General features: G+C 52.5%; 1 protein-coding gene across 5 annotated transcripts in view; it reads right to left on the bottom strand.

Annotated features, from left to right (window-relative positions):
* Window positions 1–18,870, bottom strand: part of LOC144734793 (transcription factor 12-like) — a 245,601-nt gene that overhangs the window by 22,392 nt on the left and 204,339 nt on the right. For all 5 annotated transcript variants that reach the window (XM_078617175.1, XM_078617171.1, XM_078617174.1 and 2 more), the window contains exons 10-14: window positions 16,964–17,109; window positions 15,731–15,929; window positions 12,904–12,971; window positions 8,436–8,514; window positions 4,765–4,841 (exon numbers count right to left, since the gene is read on the bottom strand). In XM_078617175.1, coding sequence (XP_078473301.1) covers window positions 4,765–4,841; window positions 8,436–8,514; window positions 12,904–12,971; window positions 15,731–15,929; window positions 16,964–17,109 — 569 coding nt within the window. The remainder of the gene's footprint in view (window positions 1–4,764; window positions 4,842–8,435; window positions 8,515–12,903; window positions 12,972–15,730; window positions 15,930–16,963; window positions 17,110–18,870) is intronic.

The following is an 18,870-nucleotide window of genomic DNA, read 5'->3' as shown; positions in this document are numbered from 1 at the left end:
CATTGGATAGGGGCGGATGAAATGTTCCGCGCATGCGTTATTCGACCCGCAGAGCCGATTTGCTCGCCAATTTGATGGAAACGGCGCCGCAGGGAGATGAGGGATTTGGATGTGGTGGTGGGGGGGGATGGGGGTGTGGGGCAGATGCGCGATGAGTGGCAGAGCAAGCGCGGAATACCTCGCAGACATCCTTTAGAAAAGACATAGCATCTTGCAAGTGCTCATGCAGCTGCTGCTCAATCCGATTTTTCTATCAGAGAGAATCCAGAGAGAACAAAACAATAAGGGTGCACGCACGTGCGCACACACGCACGGACACATGCACGCACGCACGGACACACGCACGGACGCACGCACGCACGGACACGCGCACGCATGGACGCACGCGGTCACATACGTGCGGACGCACACACAGACGCACGCACGTGCAAATGTACGCGCGGACACACGCACACTGCTACCTCTTGTGCCGCGCCTCTAAGCACACACACACAGGCTGGCTTATGCACCAGCGTTCTTTGTCTTCATTGAATGCGTAAAATATACTTCTCAGCTCTTTGTCCACCCACTGCTGGATGGAGGCCTGGGTGTTGTTTGGAGCGTGCTCTACCACGCTGGTCGATGTGTGCCGGTGAAGGGGCGGGAGGGAGGGGGGCCCCAGGACCGAGTCAGAAATCACTCCCCACCGATGTTAGCCGCGAAACTGACATCGCCGAGTTCGTAGCGCAGTGCGGCGCCAGGCACTGTACCACCTGTCCCTGCTCTGGACGAACAGCTAACGTGTGCAGTGAAACTTATCAGAAGCTACAACTGAAACACAGTGGGAAGCTTTCACTTTAAGGTGGACTCCAAACAACGATCTTGAGGTTGAGTTGGGAGCTCATGTGGATATGGAACCGTAAAGTGTGAAATATGCCTATTTGTAGGGAGCAGTGGAGCAAGTAGGTTCCTTACAGGATATCCGTACATTGCTTTAAGATTATTCCTCTGCATTTGTGGGTTCTTTTTTAGGCATTGCGGTTCCCTCCAAAACGCAAAAACCTCAAGATGAATTGCGTCAAATATCTTGGACTAAATCTTTCACGAAAAAAAGTATTCTTGAATTACAGCGAGGCTTTTTTTTTAGTAGACTACACAAAAAAATTGGATGAACATCGCTCAGAGATGTCTCGATGCTGTTACTCATAGCCACGGGCCGCATAGCACGAGTGCGGAAGCAGCATCAAATACTCCACACGCCTTTCTCCACTGGCACATCGGAGCCGAGCCAGAGCTGGACCCTTACGGTGCAGGGGTGGTTTTCCACCGTCTACTTGCCGATGCGGCGCAGAGCCTAGCCGTGATACACGCTGGTCTCATGCGAGACGTCCGCGTCCGAATCTGCCTCTGGGGCAACGACGCTTTCGTCGTGCGCGACATCGGGTCGGTGACGGCGCGAGGCCGCAGCGTCACGGCACGGCTTCTGCGGTGGAAAAACAAACCTGGAGCCTCCCGTGCCGGGCTGGCTCGGTTGTGCAGCGGTCAAAAGCGTAAACTGGAACACTGGGGCGTGCATTTTCTGCATTTGAAGGCAGACACGTCCCTTCCCGTCTGTGTCAGTGGGATAAGCAAAAGTGACGGGGGTGCAGAAAGCACGTGTCCTATGCAGACTAGGACGAAAAATCCGCGAATGCAACGCGCGCAGGGACAGCAGCAGCCCCCGTTGCAACGAAGAGCCCATTACGGTTTTTAAATCCAATCAACAAGGAAATGATTGCATCTCAAGCGGTCTGTTTTACGAATGCATGGAACCTGACAGAATGATTGCAAGTCACAAGGAATGCATTCTAGATAGCCAGCTTTCAAAATGATACACGTTATAGCTTGACGAGCATTTCCAGAAGAAGCAAATACAGACTTTGTGCATCGGCGTACTGAGCCCCTAGCGTTGAGGTCTAACCAATGCCTCTCGCCCCGCTCGCTGTTGAACATTACTCTCACGATGGGGTCCCTGCAAACGTATTAATTACCACTGAACCATGCGACGCCCAGCAACAATCTGAACGTATCGGAGGCCTCGCACGTTCAACAAACATGCCAGGCACACTCCACGAAGCGCGAGGAGAAGACGCGACAATTTGTCGCTAACGACTCGCGAATTTGTAAGACGATCCGCGGCCGGTTTAAACAAGAAGAAGAGTGCAACAACACACAGACGTGTGCAGCGCAGCTCTTGCGAAAGTGGCGGAGGTCACTTCCGCCGTCAAGCCCCCTGGCAGAGGTCGCAAACGGGTTTTGATTCCTTACCCGTACCCGGCCGCACCAGGGTCGCAAATGGGTACCCGTACCCTACCCGAAATGAGTGACAAACGGTTACTCACCAGTGACTCACGGCCTACCCGTACCCGTACCCGGCCGCACCAGGGTCGCAAACGGGTACCCGTACCTGGCCGGGTACGGGTAGCCGGGTATCGGGTAGGGTACGGGTATTGGGTACCCGGTTGCGACCTCTGCCCCCTGGCGATCGACCACGCGAGGGGGAGGCAAAGCTGCGAGCTGCCTGCGCCCATCGCGCCTACCAACGTAATTGCAGCGTGACATTTGAAGATAATGGCGACGCTCCACTCTCTCTCTCTCAGAACCTCCGCTCGGCGGGAGAGACGTGATGCGCGGCGACGTCGCTACCCTCATCGCTGACGGCAAAACTTCGCGAGGCGAGACGATTCGATAAACCCAACTGCTGACCGGCGAGTCGCCAACCCGATCTGCTGCTCGGGATCAATCGGCAGCGGCGAGATGTTAACTACCTCGCCCCGTATACGGGGGGGTCGTGGGTTCGATGCCGACCCTGATGCCTGCTGTATATTTGGTGTTTGCGTGTTCTCCCCGTGGTCTCGTGGATTTTTCTCCGGGTCCTCCGGTTTTTCAATCCATATTTAGAATCAACATCAGCACGCGTTGAGAGTATTTGGCTGCTGTAAATATTATCCACGTGATAAGCCACTTCGTTGACCTATCGTTTGTGGCAAGGTCGCTTCTGAAAAAATAACTACATAGCTCAGTGGGCCTTACCTGGTAAAACAAAAAAAGCAAGCTTAGTTTAGAATGTCAAATGACATTCAGCTGCGTCCGGCACGTTTGTGTTGATGGCCTTAAGAGCCGGGGACGGTCAAATTAAGCGTTATAACTAAACACACAACCGTACGCACACAAATCGCTGTCATCACTCCTACTAGCAGTGACTTGCATAAGAAAATTTTACATCGTAGCCCAAAGTTCTTGGCGATGGGCCATTCTTCACAGGCCGCACGCAACGGAGGTCCATTGCTGCAGTGTACATTATTTTGTTATTCTGTTAGGCAACGTTAATGACGAAGGTGCTGAGTTTGTACTTGTGCCAGCGCAGGCGCGTGTGTGTGTGTGTGCATTCCCTTAAGTACACGTTCACAATCACTGCATACATTGTGTGTGTACGTGCGTGTTTGTGTTTGTGTGTGTAGCTGTTAGCGCTGCGCTGCCCTACGAACCCGGCAACCCGAGTTCGATTCCCGCTCACGGCCAACACCAGTGACGATCATCTGAACCGGTTCTGGGCCTCCCCTAGGTCGACTCAGCCTCAAATGAGTACCTGTTGCGATGTGTAAATATTGCCACTGGGGAGACAAAGGCGGTCGGGCGTGGTGCTGGCCACCCACCCCCTCGTGTGACGTGCCGGCCTTCGTAGTTGCTCGTTAACAGCACTTGCCCCAACAGTCTGTTCAGGCTACACGGAGGATTTTTTTCAAGTATAATCCACTGTGCGGGGAGGACAATTTAACTCGCCGCTTGCAGAATGCGCTCAACTCCAACTGCTTGCCGGCAGTTTGCACACCTCCGAATGTCCCATACAAGTTTAAAATCGTGCGCATTATTAACTTATTTCCAAACTAACGAATGAGCAGTGCTGGCCTGGTTCTCTCAATGTGGGCCGTAGCCACCACACCAACCACACATTCTGCTGCTGCCACCGGCCGTCAATGCTCTCAGTGTGAAAAGGCCGAGGGCCCAGTGACGGCCTCGGTCACGTCAGCGAGGGAGACACGGAAAGCCGCGGCTGAGCAGCGACGAGCGCTACGAACTGTCGCAAAGAAATGCCACATTTCAGACTTGCACGACGGACACGGGCACGCAAAAGGGGCCCGCCCGTGCGAACGATGTCTCTTTTTATTACACGCTCTTCTTTAACTCACTCTGTCTGTTGTATCCTCAACTCTGTCTGTTGTCGTATCATCAAATCGTGTAACTCAAATTGAACCCACTTCCCAATGTCGTATTGGCTGCAAACTTGGTATACGTATGTCATACTGATGACAATACTATATTCTATCATTAAAAATAAATATTTGTAAGGAATCGTTTTTATATCTTATGTTTCGGCTTGGGTCTAGTTGTCCACGCTCAACTCACGTTGGCTGTAAATCACCACGGTCCCTTACGTTATGGCAAGCTTCGGGGCACTTCCTGGAGTTGTGGAGGTCTGCCATTACTCGTACGGTACATTTCATTAAAGCGTGTTTAAAAAAAAGTATTTTTCAATATTACTTAATACTTTATCGTAAATCAAATAACCCTTCCCCCCCCCCACGGAGACATTGCCAGGCAGTGAAGATTGCAAGCTCCACTCCGTGTGAAGTTAACTCGGCCACTCACGCGCTGAACCCCCAAGCTATCCAAAACCGCGCGACAGTTCTCACCGGCCATGGCGCAAGCGTGGGGGGCAGACCCCGTACTCGAACTGGGACTCACCAGGGTGTGGAGAGAGCTCTCGTAGTTGGGAGATGACGGTCCTTGAGATGAAGCTCGTTGCCACGAAGCAGGGGCCACTGCGGTGACACACAACGCGGTTTTGACTTCACACGTGAAGTGATGTGCATACAGACAGGGCGGTACATTTACAGCTATCCCGCTGATTTCTAAAGATCATCTTCCTCTCTTCTCAAGGAGGTGACTGAATATTGTTCAAGGAAAGGTTCATATCTTAGAGATGTTTAATAATGGGTTTGAGATTGGTGGGAGATTTAGAGGCTTTGAAGTAGAACGTTGTTTTCTCTACGATTTCTCCCGATCATTTGAGTGGGGTAACTGTAAATATATCGCGCTGGATTGACTCGGAAACGTCTCGTTCAAACCTCTAAAACTTTTATTCAACAAGGACCAGCTTTTGGACGTTTGGTACATCGCTTATTATCGTGGGATAAATGGGTAGGCCATAAACCTACTCGCTGCACTCCCGCCGTGGTGGCGAAATGTTAACTCCCTCGCCCGTTAGGGTCAGGGTCGATCCCGACCCTGACGCCTGCTGTATATTTGGAGTTTGCGTGTCTCTCTCACCATGGTCACGTGGATTTTTCTCCGGGTCCTCCGGTTTTTCCCTTCACATTTAGAAACAATGTGCATTTAGAGCGTTTGGTTGCTATAAATGTCCACGTGATAAGCCACTTCGTTGAGCAATCAATTGTGGCCGGGTTGCTTCTGAAAAAGCGCTATATAGCGCAGTGGGCCTTACCTGGTAGAATATAAAATATATATTTACTTTTAGTTTTGATTGTCCTGCAGGTGGGAGTCACATAGGCACACTGGTTCCATCTCTGTGTGATGCACCAACCCTCGCTCAACCTACACACCCAGAATTCCCTCCCGCGCAGTCGCGTCGCAATTGCGCTAGGTAACAGAGCGAGTGAACGTGGAGGTCACAGTGGAGGTCATTCACGTTGCCATTTGAGGTCTCTTAAAGCGCAGGCTTCCAGTTCACAGCGCATTCATTAGGTGCCAAAAATGGTACAGTACATATATATAAAAACAATTTTAAAGCATTGCTTTCTATTTGCGCACTTAGAAACTGCAAGTGGAATTTGAACAATATACATCCATGCTAGATGAGTGCGCAATGATAATGATCGTCTGCGTGCCGCTGTGTGCGATCGTCGCTGCCCTGCGTGTGATCTGGATGCTTGTTCACGAAAGGAATCCGCGTCGAGTGCTCATTACATTCATACCATTCGTTGACTAACCACCGACCAATGGGCAACCTTTGTCAAAGCACCCCGACGTAACTCCAGGTGGAGTTACGCGCACGCGGCTCCACGAACGCAAGGTGCATTAAGACCATCTCCATCGGTTTTCAAACGCACAAACGTGGCTCCAAGCAGCGCGGCTCAGAGCTGTATGCATTTCTAATCGAATTATGGAGGCATGAAGCGGGTGGGGGCTGGCGGGGGCTGGTGGGCTAAAGGCCTGGTTTAAATTTTCAGCTCAATAAAAAAAGGGGGGAAAAAAATATTATCAAACAGAACGAGGTGGGGGTGGTGGGGGGGCGGGGAGGGGGGGGCAGAGCGGGGAACTAAAAGAGAAGAGAGAGGAACCGCGGTCGCAGGTGGGGAACGAAACCCCGCGGCAGCATCGGAGCCGTGCGGCGCCGTGACCGTCAGCGCTCGCAGCAACGCTCACGTACGGCAAACTTAACGCAGCTGTGGGTTCCTTTAAAGCGCTGCCAATGGTTTTTACGGTTTAAGAAAAAAAATGCCCCCCCTCCCCACCCACTACTTCTTCCCGCGAGCATGACCGGCAGTCATCGTTGTCCCCGCAAAGCTCTCCTCCTGCCCACAACATCCACCAATAACCATGAGCCTGCGCCCCCCGCTTCCCCCGCCTTTCAATGAAGCGTACATTTTGAATGAACGCGGCAACAGAGGGTGGCGGCGGGGAGGGGTGAGGAAAGGGGTGGTAACCACACGGGGCTAGAAAGGGGTGGTAACCACACGGGTCTAGAGCCAGCAGAACGTGGATGCGATGATGTTCTCTCTCTTTCGCTGCAGTCACGGTACCCAGCTCTCCTCTGCCACCTCTGTTCTCATGATAGGACAATCTACCAATGTCGCCGTGATAGGAACATCTCCCAATGTTGTCTCTCTCCAGCACAGCCCCAGTCTCATTTTCCCAACACAAACAATGCTAAACATTTTTTTCTGCGATTCTCTTACCTTTCCTATACTTTGCACTCCTATCGTGTCTTTGTTTGGTTTGATGTTGTAACATTCTGACCCGCCACTACTGAACATCTGCGAAAAAGAGCTTTACAGCTCACCGGATTCCCCCAGTACAAATAAACATTCCGATTTTGACAACAAGGGCCTGACGGGGCTGTTCTCCGACGGGCGCTTGGACAAGAGTCTGAGGAGAGGCCAGGCTGCGCTCACCCACGTGAGCGTGCGTACGCACGTGCCAACTCGTACGCGCGCCAACACACCCCCACCCTCCCCCGCATGACCACTCCTGCAGAGATATACGAGCGTAGGAACAACGGCAGATATTTCCCCCACCTGACCCTTCACAACCGCCTCGCCCCACCGCCTCGCAGAGCGTCACGTTTGCACTTCGAAGGGGTGCAACAATCTTGTGCCGTCCATATCGTGAGACGAAACTAAACTTGCCGCTGCTGTGTAATCCCAAATGAGTCATTTAGAGGCCTAATTATTTTTTGCATTTGGGATATTCGGCCAATACCAGTCACGCGGCGTGTTTATAAACTGTGCGAGGAGGAAACCCATGAAGAACAGCGGGCGGGGAACATGAAACTTCAGACAGGGAGGCACCGCATTCAGGAATCGGACCCAGGACCCACTCACTGCAAGGCACTGGCCGCCCAATATCATAATCGGAATATTTTTTCTCCTTCTGGAGGAATCCGGATGGGCTACAAAGCTATTTTTCACACACGTTCAATGTAATGCCACGTTGCATTGTCCAGATCACAAAAAAAGGAGCGCCAACTGGAAAGGCCGCCGCCACATTCATCGAGGGGGTCCGGAGTTGGGTCGGGACAGACTCGTCCCTGCCACGTCAATGTCTCAGAACGCCACGCTCTCATGAGCGCGACGAACATATTAGAAGTTTACTCTGGCAACAATACAGGAGGTGTTAAGATGTTCAAGCACCAAACAGACACCTATTATTACCAGGCGTCAAGTCGGCATTAACCACACGTACTTGTGGTGAAACATGCAAACACTTACGCTTCAGCAATGCATGCGCTGTCCTTGAAACAGACTTAATACCTTGCAATGGGTGTCTATTTGGTGTTCGAACACCTTAACACCTCCTCCTCTAGTCCTGCCAGAAGGGGGTGAAAGCTACTCTTTTTTCATCATTTTGAAGCCGGCAAAAAGGGCGGCCATAGATGTTTTGAGTTGCGTTTGTGGCATTCCTGTTCATTTGGATTTCAGAGACCACCAGGAGACAAGGAGCAAACCAGTGGTGAGACAGAACACAACTCACAGCTCTACGCAAAATAAAACCTATGCATCCCCCAGCCAGTCGAGGGGATTCCACAATCCAATGGCAGGGGTGAGTCCATCCATAGGACAACCGCCGTGGAATGGGCACCACAAGGGCAGACGTGGGCACGTGGGCTCTCTTACCGGTGAGTGGAGGGGGAGACTCGATGGGCGTGGAGGGGTTTGATGGGAAGCTGCTGTTCGTGTGGTCGGGAGAATAAATCTGTGATGGCAGAGGAGAGGGAGTGGGTCGGGGGACACACGCACACACGCACACACACACGCACACACGCACATACACACAAGCGCACACACACACACGCGCACACACACGCACACACAAGCGCACACACACACGCAAGGAACTGTCAACGAACGGTATCCACAGAACGTTGCCCACCCAACCACCCACGTTTTTATTTACTTATCTACTTTCCACAACAACAACTGATGTACAACTGCTCATGTGTAACTATGCATTCTTTTGGGGTTGTAGTTTTTTTAAGATGTCAGAAATATGAATGTACACTCTTACATAAGTCAGTGAATTCCGCAGACATGTCCATACATGCACACGACGACGACGATGATATATTTTTTTTAGCCGCCCTTTGTCAAACCACACTGGATAAATGTCTTCTGATGCCACACGCGACCGTGCGGGCTATTGATTTATTTGTCAAGCAAGGCTGGCAGATCTACCACAACCGCTGGTGTGCGAGCGAGCGCGCACGCGCGTGCCTTCGCCTCCCTAGCAGAGACGGGAAAGCATGGGAGCCCCTCGTGTTCGGCCAGGTCGACAGGAGAGACCCAGGCCGGGTTCGAACGTCGATTTCCACCGACGCCGAGCGCAGACCAGAGTCTCGCGCAGCGCCACCAGTTTCGCTGCCCTCCGCACCAAGCGAACCGCAGCTCGCCGCGCAGGCACATTAAGGTGTTAGCGAGCACCTGTTACGGCTAGAATGGTACACAACGGGGTGATGTAGCCACCTGCACTACGCCGGACCACCTTAGCCTCCCCGTTGCTGATGTTTACAGACTGCGCCAGAGAGTTGTTTGAGGCTCAGTAAACTAAGGAAAGGCTCAGGAACAATTCCACAGTTCGCTTGCCACTGACGTTGTCCACGGCCTTAACAGATTGCTGGGGCAAGCGCTGTTAGCGAATGGCATCTATGAAGGCCAGCCCGGCACACGAGGGGGCGGGTGGCCAGCAGCACGCTCAGCCGCCTTTGTCTCGACAAAAGCGATGTTTACACACCGCACCAGGCATTCATTTGAGGCTGAGTCGACCCAGGGGAGGCTCACGACCGATTCAGATAATCGTCACCGGTGTTGGCTGTGTGCGGGAATCAAACTCGGGTCGCCGGGTTCGTAGCGCGGCGTGCTAACCGCGACACTACCATTCCCCACACACACCCCCCACACACGTACACACACGAGCACCAACTGACACACACACACGCGTACACACAACCCCACTGGCTCGCAAAATACAAATGCGCACACTGTACTGCATAGAGCCGTGTATATGAAAGCGCCGCAGCCGGTATCAATCACGGTGTCTTAAAACTGGTTTGAGTTGGCGCTCAGCGCGGCTGCTGAATTGCACCAGATGTTTCTTCCCTCCCGTTTTTTCTTTTTCAGACAGGCTCATCAATTACGAAGCCTGGCCAAAGAGGGAAAATCTTGGCTCAAGTTCAATTTAATGTGGGGGGGGGGGTGGTAGGTCTTTTGCTCTTAAAAGAAACTCTAAAGCGAGCCGTGTGTTCCATCTGAGCGGCAATAATGGTGCTCATAACACGGTTTCACCGTTTAGAAGAATTTGAAGAAAGGGAAGCTTGGAAAAAGCGAGTCTTTTACGAAGCAATGGGCGCCCCGGAATCCACCGCCACTGCTGCACAAACACCATTAGCGTAAAAAAACTAACACAAATTAATAACGCGTCCAATGAACGAGGCGACAGAGTTAATCACTGGTGAAAAGGATGGGCACGGCTATTATCAAAAACGTGAATGTCATCAGACGTTGGCAATCGACTGCTGAACTATCTTTTTTTTCCAAAACTGATGCCAGAGGCCGCAGCCTTTTTGGGGGCTTGAGATCTGTCAGTCACGACGGTCCAAACTTAAACACTCCATCTCCAACTAGCGTGCCCCTCTTCTGCGCAATACATCCTTTCCTTCTAGATTTGAAGCTTTCGTAACTGCAAGGATTCATATTCTTAGGTTTTTTTGGTAAAGTCACGTAGGTAAAAAATTTAAATTAATAAAGTAAAATAAATATCACGACGTTTCGGAGGCAACACAAGCTTCCGTCTTAAAGTGGAACCGTCACAGCACGATTGCTGTATCAAGTAAGATACAAGTAAGATACAGCAATCGTGCTGTGACGGTTCCACCTGAAGACGGAAGCTTGTGTTGCCTCCGAAACGTCGTGATTTTGATTTAACTTTTACTAATTTTAATTTTTTACCTTCGTGACTTTACCGAAAACACCTAAGAATATACATCCTTTCCTGCCGCTTGCTGTTGTTGCTCCATCCCCTGCGTTAGCGATAACAATAACAATGCCATATATCATCTCCTAAGGTCTCAAGTGACCCATTTCGCAAGGGTCCTACACATTACGATGCTTGGTCATTTTCACTCTTTAGCGAGCCTTTTTACGTGTGGGAGAAAAGAGTGGCGCAGAAAACCCTCGAGCGGACACCAGGACGGGACCCGCATAGTTGCGCCGCGTGTGCACCACGCGCCCCCACGCTCGCCTTCCGCGCCGATGTCGCACCTCCGATTAGCACGGTTGGCTACGTACGGTGCGTGAAAGCAGTTCGACGTAGGTACGTACATGCACGCAAGCCGCCGCAGCCATGCTCATACATTGGGGGAGCTTTCACGGCGCAGGACGAAATGGGTTTGATCGACCGACACTGGCTCCAGGGCTCTGCATTACAGGCGAGCGTCATCTAGCCTGGATCAGTTGGCCAAACATATAGGAGCACAGAACTTGGGCAATTGTTGGCACAGGGTCTGGCTGCCTTCTCGCTTGCCTTGTGGTTTCCCACGCGGAAATCCGTGCGTTATAAATTTTATGGGCTATTTTTGGATGCAATTTGGATGAATTATGCAACTGACCAATAAGAATGATTATATTGTTATCTATTGGCGGTCACTGCTGTTAAACCTGAATAACCTGAATCGGTTTAACAGCCTTTGAATGTAAGTCGCTGATTCACATTGTTTTACGTAAATAATAATTGTAACGAAAACATTAATATTTTAAATTGAGAAAAATGGGCGTCACACGTCGTCAAAATGGTGTCACTTGGCCACCGCACTCGTGCCGGGACAAACACGGAAGCGATGCCACGCAAAGGTGCCATCATTTCCTATGAGGACATGTAAATGACATCACTTCCTGTGATGACGACATATTTTAGGAACAATAAGAAGTAAAAATGTTTTAGGATCATCCGAAATTTCTAGGCCCGATTGTTGTTGTTTTTTTATAACTCAGAGTAATAAAAAAAACGAATTGGGAACATAATCTTGGTTTTAATATATCTGTCCACAAACATGTATAAGAAATAAGCATCCCCCTGTGGGGAAAAGCAAAATACTAAACTACAAATATTCGATTTAAAGCTTCCGTGACTGCAGGGATTCATCTTCTTGGTTCTTTCGGTAAAGTCACGTAGAAGGGAAATAATAAAATAATAAAAACTAATATTCGCCAAGCAGGCTCCTTTATGAATGAGTTACAGTCTTGAGAATGAGTGAGGCTTTTCTTAACAATTCTTATTGTTTTATTATTACTACTACGCCTTGTTTACCCAGGAAGCCTCACCGGGTCTCAAGGCTCTTTCAGGAGGGCCCGGCCAAGTTTTCACAACAGGCAACAACTGCTGCTTGCCGCATGCGATCCCAATTGAGTCATTTGCAAGCAAATTTTCAGCATCGGGATGCTTGGCCGCTAGCAGTAACATTGTACGCATGTTTTTTTTTGTAACAGCGATGGGAGGAAAACGACGAACCCGGAGGAAACCCATGCAGAACAGGGTGGAGAACGTACAAAATTCCACGCAGAAAGGCATCCCCACCAGTTGGGTGTCAAACTCAGGATATTCTTGCTGTGAAATGTTGTCACCGCACCATCCTTACGCCCATAACATTAATTCCCTTCGCCGAAATGAAAGCAGGATTATTAGAAGCTGTTTGGTCGCGACAAGTTTGGATTTAAATAAGCAGATTACAGCTGAGTTGGACGATTTGCTTAGCGATACCACGCCGTGCCAAATCGACTTCATCGAGTGAAGTCAAAGCACAACGCTTTCTGCTCGCAACAAAACGATACCGAGAAACGTTATAATCAGAAGCGCCCATCAGCCCGTGAAGCCAAAAGTTATTTCCTTCCAGCCCTTTCAACAAATCCCGTTACCCACTTACTTTAATGTTAATTGTATGCGTAGGTGGTCATACATGGGGAACACATTGTGGGAGCTCTGCGAGGAATGCCGGGCCCACTCGGCGCTGCTTGTGTGGGTGTGTGCGTGCGGATGTGCCTGTGTGCGTGTGTGCGTGTGTGCGTGTATGCGTGTGTGCGAGCGCAAACTCACCGACGCCAGAGCTTTTCCCAGAGCGTCGCCAGTCTGTGAACTTCCGCTTGCCCCACCCGGCCTGTTACCTACGCACACGCGCGCACACAAAGACAAGGATCCCCCGTATAGCGTTAACAGACTGTTGGGGCAAGTGCTGTTAGCGAGCACCTATCAAGGCCGGCACGGCACACGAGGGGGTGGGTGGCCATCACTACGGCCGGCCGCCTTTTGTCTCCCCAGTGGCGATGTATACACACCGCACCAGGTACTCATTTGAGGCTGAGTAGACCTAGGAGAGGCCTAGAACCGGTTCAGTTACTCGTAACCAGTGTTGGCCGTGAGCGGAAATTGAACTCGGGTTGCCGGGTTCACAGCGTTACGCAACCGCTCCCCACACAAGCGCACACACACACATTGTTGTCAGCCTGTAACTTCCTACTGCTGAGCGAATGGCCTCCCCCCCATTTTCTATCACTCCTTCCTTTCCTCAGTTGACCTCCGAACTATGAATTCGTCCCGCAGCTGCCACCTCTCCGGCCGGCTTCCTCTGCTTCCCCTTCTCTCGGCCTCCGCTCGGGAGTTTTTTGTCCCCCGTCTCTCGTCGGTTGTTCGACGTGACGCGTTCTGCCCATTCCCACCAGACTTCAGTCGCTTCAACCGCACACGGGGGCATGAGCAGAGTGCGCGTCCAACGCGACTCTCCCCCGTACACGCTCACACAGGCCCCCCCCCGCCCCCCTCACTTCGCGAGCGAGGGCCGCTGCTGCCGATGGAAGCGCTTCAACCTTGCGTTGCAAAGAGCACCGCTGACACCATTAGGGGACGATCGCCTGCAGGAAAATCGCACGGCCCGGGGCCAATTTCCCCCACGCAAAAGGTGCAGGCCGATACTTTGTCCTCATGCCGGGTCGACTGCTATGGTCTGTTTATCCATACTTCACCACGCTGGTCAGTGCAGGTCAGTGAAAGGGGTCGAGAACCGGCGATTTTGTCAGTTCGTGATTGTCGCTGCTTGTTTGGTTTTCCTAAAATATTTCATTTCCTGACAAAATATTTATGAAATAACAGTCGTTAAAAGTTCACAATAATGAAAGTAACAAGCACAGCTATTACCCAATAAATTAGTGCATTGTAAAACGTTTTCCGGAGCAATTGGCTGCATGATGGCTGCATGACTTCATCGTTTCCGCGGTCGAGTTGATTAATTCATTATTATGGAACTGCCAAAAGTGTGCTACGGGTACCGACGTTTCAGAATGCAAACTTGCGACGATTAGAAGACTCGTGGGCGGCAGGCTTTGTGTTGACTAAAGTGCAGTCGAAGGACATTGTGAGCGATCTTCGTTCGCGCCCTCCAGGTTTCGAGAAAAGAACAAGAACAGGACGATCTTCTGTGTTCTAATTCTTCTTCCGTTCGACTCCCGTCCACCACCGTCAAAACTTCATTCCCAGTGGCGAGCGCGGCTCTGCGCTCACGGGATTTCCTGCTGCGACATCTCGCGGCAGTGCGGGGGAGGAGGAGGGGGAGGGGGGGCCCTTCCTCGAGTTTGGCGCCGGCTATCGTAGAGCGTCGTCGTGTCGCTACGGTTCTCTTCGGCGAGTACGATGTCTTTAAAAAACAACGTCGCTATGCCTCTCTAAATAAAATTAACGCCGAACCGTTTGCGCGTTCCAAGACTTAGCGGTGAACGGAACGCCCCACCCTGCGGCCACTTGCAGTCGTCTAGGAACGGGAAGAGGTGAAGTTGAACCACGAGCGTGCTTGTCGCACCCTTCGTTTAACCAGGGGATTAAATTAACGCTTTGAGACGCACGGATCAACATCGCTTCCGTTGCGAGGGCGACCCCCCCACCGGGTTCCGACGAGGATGCTACAACGAGTGCTCGGCCGGATCCCAAGACCCTCGGGATAGTGGGGGGGGGGGGCCCATGGATCGAGTGCACGGCCACACGAGCCACATCCGGTTCGAGGCGCGCAAGGATTGGCCCGTCATGGCCTACGCCGCTTTGTCCGCTGCAGAAGATACGACGGGCGAGCTCTCGGCACGTGCATGCTGGGAGGTGCCAGCGGGAGCCCCGTGGGGCCATCCGAGAGCAACGCGGCAGAACAAACGTAACGGCGGCGAGATATTTTCCGTGCGTTTCGGGTTGTATCGAACTATTGGGCGTTTCTCTTCTTGCACTGGCCTGTCAGGGTTATATTTGCGCACGAAGCAGTGGACGCCTATTGACAGGCCTTACCACTTCCCTATGCCTCGCTCAGATTAAAACCGTCTGCTCAATATCATCCTTGAACTAAACCTCAACAACGTTTTGATTCTTTCCCTCAATTTCTTTATTGCTTTCTCCTGGTGATACTTGCTGGCCACGGTCCAACTTGTTTATAAATCCAGGAAGAAAAAAAAACGCGGGTAATTGAGAAGGTCTGGTAGAACTGGGTCCCTTTGTTGCCAGCGAGTGCTCGCTCGCGTGGAGCCGACCGCGGTTGGCGAGGAGCGGCGGGGGAGCCGCACTCTGAATCCCGGGCCTCCACTAGGTCAGCTCGGCATGAAATTAGTGCCTGACGGGGGTACTTGACTACGAGTGCCGTTTCCTGCGCGTTGACCCCGTGAGGTCACGGCCGCTGCCCGAGGGGAGCCCGGGGCGAAAGAGAGAGAGAGAGACAGGAGACGAGAGGAGCGGGGGCTGCTCAAGAACGCGAGCCGCTCGGTACGGAGCCCGATTCGTCGATTCGTGACCCTAACCGGCGCCCTTCGCCGCGGTGGTGCGAACGCGGCGTGCGCGCCGAGACGGCGTGCGGGGTGGGGGGGGGACCGCCAACGTGCCCGCCTGGTCACACGCTTACCCATGATGGCGTCGGAGCCGTTGATTGGGGGGGTGCGTGCCGAGCCGGGGCCGTACGAGGACGGGGGGCCGCCCTGCTGCATGGAGGGGCCGCCGCCGCCACCGCCGCCGCCGCCCGCACCCCTGTGGAAGCTGCTCATGGGGGGCAGGGTGGGGTTCATGTCGACCGGAGACACCGAGCGGCCCGGGTATCCCTGCGACTGAGAAGCGGGCGGGGCGCAGGGTCGCACGCGGTTAGGGGCGCACGGGAGGCACACAGGACGCGACGCGACGCTAGCCAGACACGGAACACGAGCGCGACGAACGATAGACAACTCAGACACACACACACGTTATGACGTGGAGCAACACAAGACGCACGCGCGATAGATGGGGCACATGTGGGACGCACGCGACACGCAGGAGACGCAAACGAAAGACACGGACGACTCACAGTCGCCAAGGCGTGCGTAAACGGGGGAGGGGGGGGGGACGCAACGCACTCGGCACACACAACGCAAGCAGGACACACGCTGGGAAGATGCACGACACACACACACAACGACAACGATCCCACAAATAGCCTTAACCGACTGTCGGGGCAAGTGCTGTTTGTGAGCACCAAAGTTCAATTCAGTTCAGTCTACTTTGAAGTACACTGTGAGCTTAAGTCGGGTTTCATAAATAAAAACACACCGTTTCTGTGACAGACGGAACACATCAGAAAAAAAGGCTGGCACGGTACACAAGGGGGTGGGTGGCCAGCACCATGCCAGACCGCCTTTGTTTCCTTACTGGCGATGTATACACCCCACACCGGGTACTCATTTGAGGCTGAGTCGACCTTGGGGGAGGCCCATGACCGGTTCAGATAATCGTCACTGCTGTTGGTGGCAGTGAGCGGGAATCGAACTCGGATTGCCGGGTTCATAGCGTAGCGCTAACCGCTACACTACCGCTCCCGCTCCCCCGCTCAGCACATACAACGCAAGTAGGGCACACGCTGGAAAGACGCGCAAATGCAACACAACAACCGCCAGTCGCCACTACGTGGCGGTGACGTCACCACGGCGCTTGCGCCAGGCTACGTGCGTGTTAAGGCCACGTGAGGTGTCGAAACGCCCGCTGGCAGGAAGTCACAGCACAGACCCAGGTGCCATGGGTTGACCGACTGACCAACAACAACAACAACGCACGCGCGCACACGCATAGACGACACCAGGTGTGAGGGGAGAAGCTGTCGGGGTTCACTCACCAGCCGCTCGTGGGGGTGCATCCCCGGGCCGTATCCCCCCGCTGACTGCGCCACGTGCGCCGGGGGGCCCCCCAGGACCCCTCCATAGCCAGAATGGTTCATCCCGTTTGTGGGGGGCCACAGCTCGTTAGGAACGTGAGGCCCATCTGTATCCATCGTCGGGCAAAGCGGGAACAGACACGCGGGCACAGGCAGACAACAGATGAGCAGACAAACAAGACCGTGCTACTGCACACGAACACACGCGCATAAATTACACGTGTAAACGCACGGACAAAGGTCCCCCGAATAGCCTTAACAGACTGTTGGGGCAAGTGCTGTTAGCGAGCACCTATGAAGGCCAGCACTGCACACGAGCGGGTCGGTGGCCAACACCACACCGGGGTGCTTCGTCTCCCCAGTGGCGATGTTTACACACCGCGCCAGGTACTCGTTTAGGTGAGGTTGTCTGCCATTTTAAAATCCACAAAGGAGGCAGGGGGTGGTGAGGGTGTCTCACAGTTTGCTGAATCGTATTTTTGTAAAAACAAACGAAACGCACCACAGCGCCGTGCGTTTCACACTCGGCACACTTTGAGACATTGTCCGAGACGCGCGTGCGTCCCTGCGCCCTGTCCACACGCTTCAGCCCAACCCCGGAGCGTTTCGCACGATTTGTGACATTCCAGACTTCCCTTTGGCCGCCCGTGTAAAGGGGGGCCTACGCGCGGGGTTTATTTTCACTTCAAAGACAAATAAACCGGCTTCTTTCCCTTCTTTTTTGTGCGCTGCCTGAAATAAGGTTAAGGAAACAAATTCTGGGCATATTTTGAAGACAAAAGCCGACTTCCGGGAACGACATTCCAAACGAATCGGGGAAGCGGACATTTCACAGCGATCCTTATCTTCATCATCGTCAGCCATTACCCCCCCCCCATCCATTGCGATTGCGTTTGGGACACATTTTTTTCGGCCGAGTGCTTTCTACAACCATTTTTTTTCTCTCTTGCACACACACTCACACGCTGCTCACCAATTCTTTTCGGTAATCACCTCTGTGTTTAAAATGCAGCCTCGCTTGTAAAACGGAACGTCATTGTCGCAGCCGCAATGGGCCCTCTCATTAAGCAATGGGGCCCTCTCATCAAGCGGTTAAAAGGCAAAACAAAGTGCAAGCGGACTGGTGGAGAACGAACGGGGCCGCGCGGGCGATTACGTAACCACATGCAGCTGGAGAATTTAATAACACCGTTGCTTGTTTGCTTATTTCCTTGAAGCCCCCGCCCTCCTTCCTCCACTTGTTATAAGCAACAACATACGTCACGCAATTCACAAATGCAACGATCCACAGCCGGTGTGATTTTTTTTTGGACGGGGCGGAGAGGGAGGGGGGATAGATTTGTAAGCGGCTAACTCTTAGAATTGTTTTTATTTTATCTTAAACCCAGCCAACATTTCAAGTCAAACCGACTGCAATTGGATATCCCGTTTCTGTCCGTGGTAAAGAAAACCTCCCCCCCCCCCGCCCAGGGAGGGGGCCTGCACCACGCTCACCACCGAGGCTGTCGTGTGCGCGGAAGTTGAAGGTTCGACTCCTGCGAGGGTGAATGGTTAAAAAAGCGCGGCCCTGCGATGGGTTTTCCCGCACGCGCTCGCTGATGGTGCCGGCAGAAAGGGCCTCCGCTACAGAGGGAAGCTCAAGAGAGGCCCTTGAGTGGATAGAGGGGGTCTCTCTCTCTTGAGCTATGTGGTTTGAAATCGAAATTGCAAAAACAAATTTCTTTAGAACCCATTTTTTGTGTTTTCGTTTGGTGGCCTTCCCCTTGTAACCTTCGATTAGCATGGTTGGCTACGTACAGTGTGAAATAAGTGGGTATTTGGTCTACTCTTCCAGCTTGGACAAATTTTCTCGGCAAAGGCAGGAGTAC

The sequence above is a fragment of the Lampetra planeri genome, chromosome 53, assembly GCF_965212315.1.
Source record: "Lampetra planeri chromosome 53, kcLamPlan1.2.h2, whole genome shotgun sequence".
NCBI lineage: Eukaryota > Metazoa > Chordata > Hyperoartia > Petromyzontiformes > Petromyzontidae > Lampetra > Lampetra planeri.
The sequence above is the reverse complement of the archived record's forward strand: the minus strand, read 5'-3'. Positions and strand labels throughout refer to the sequence as shown.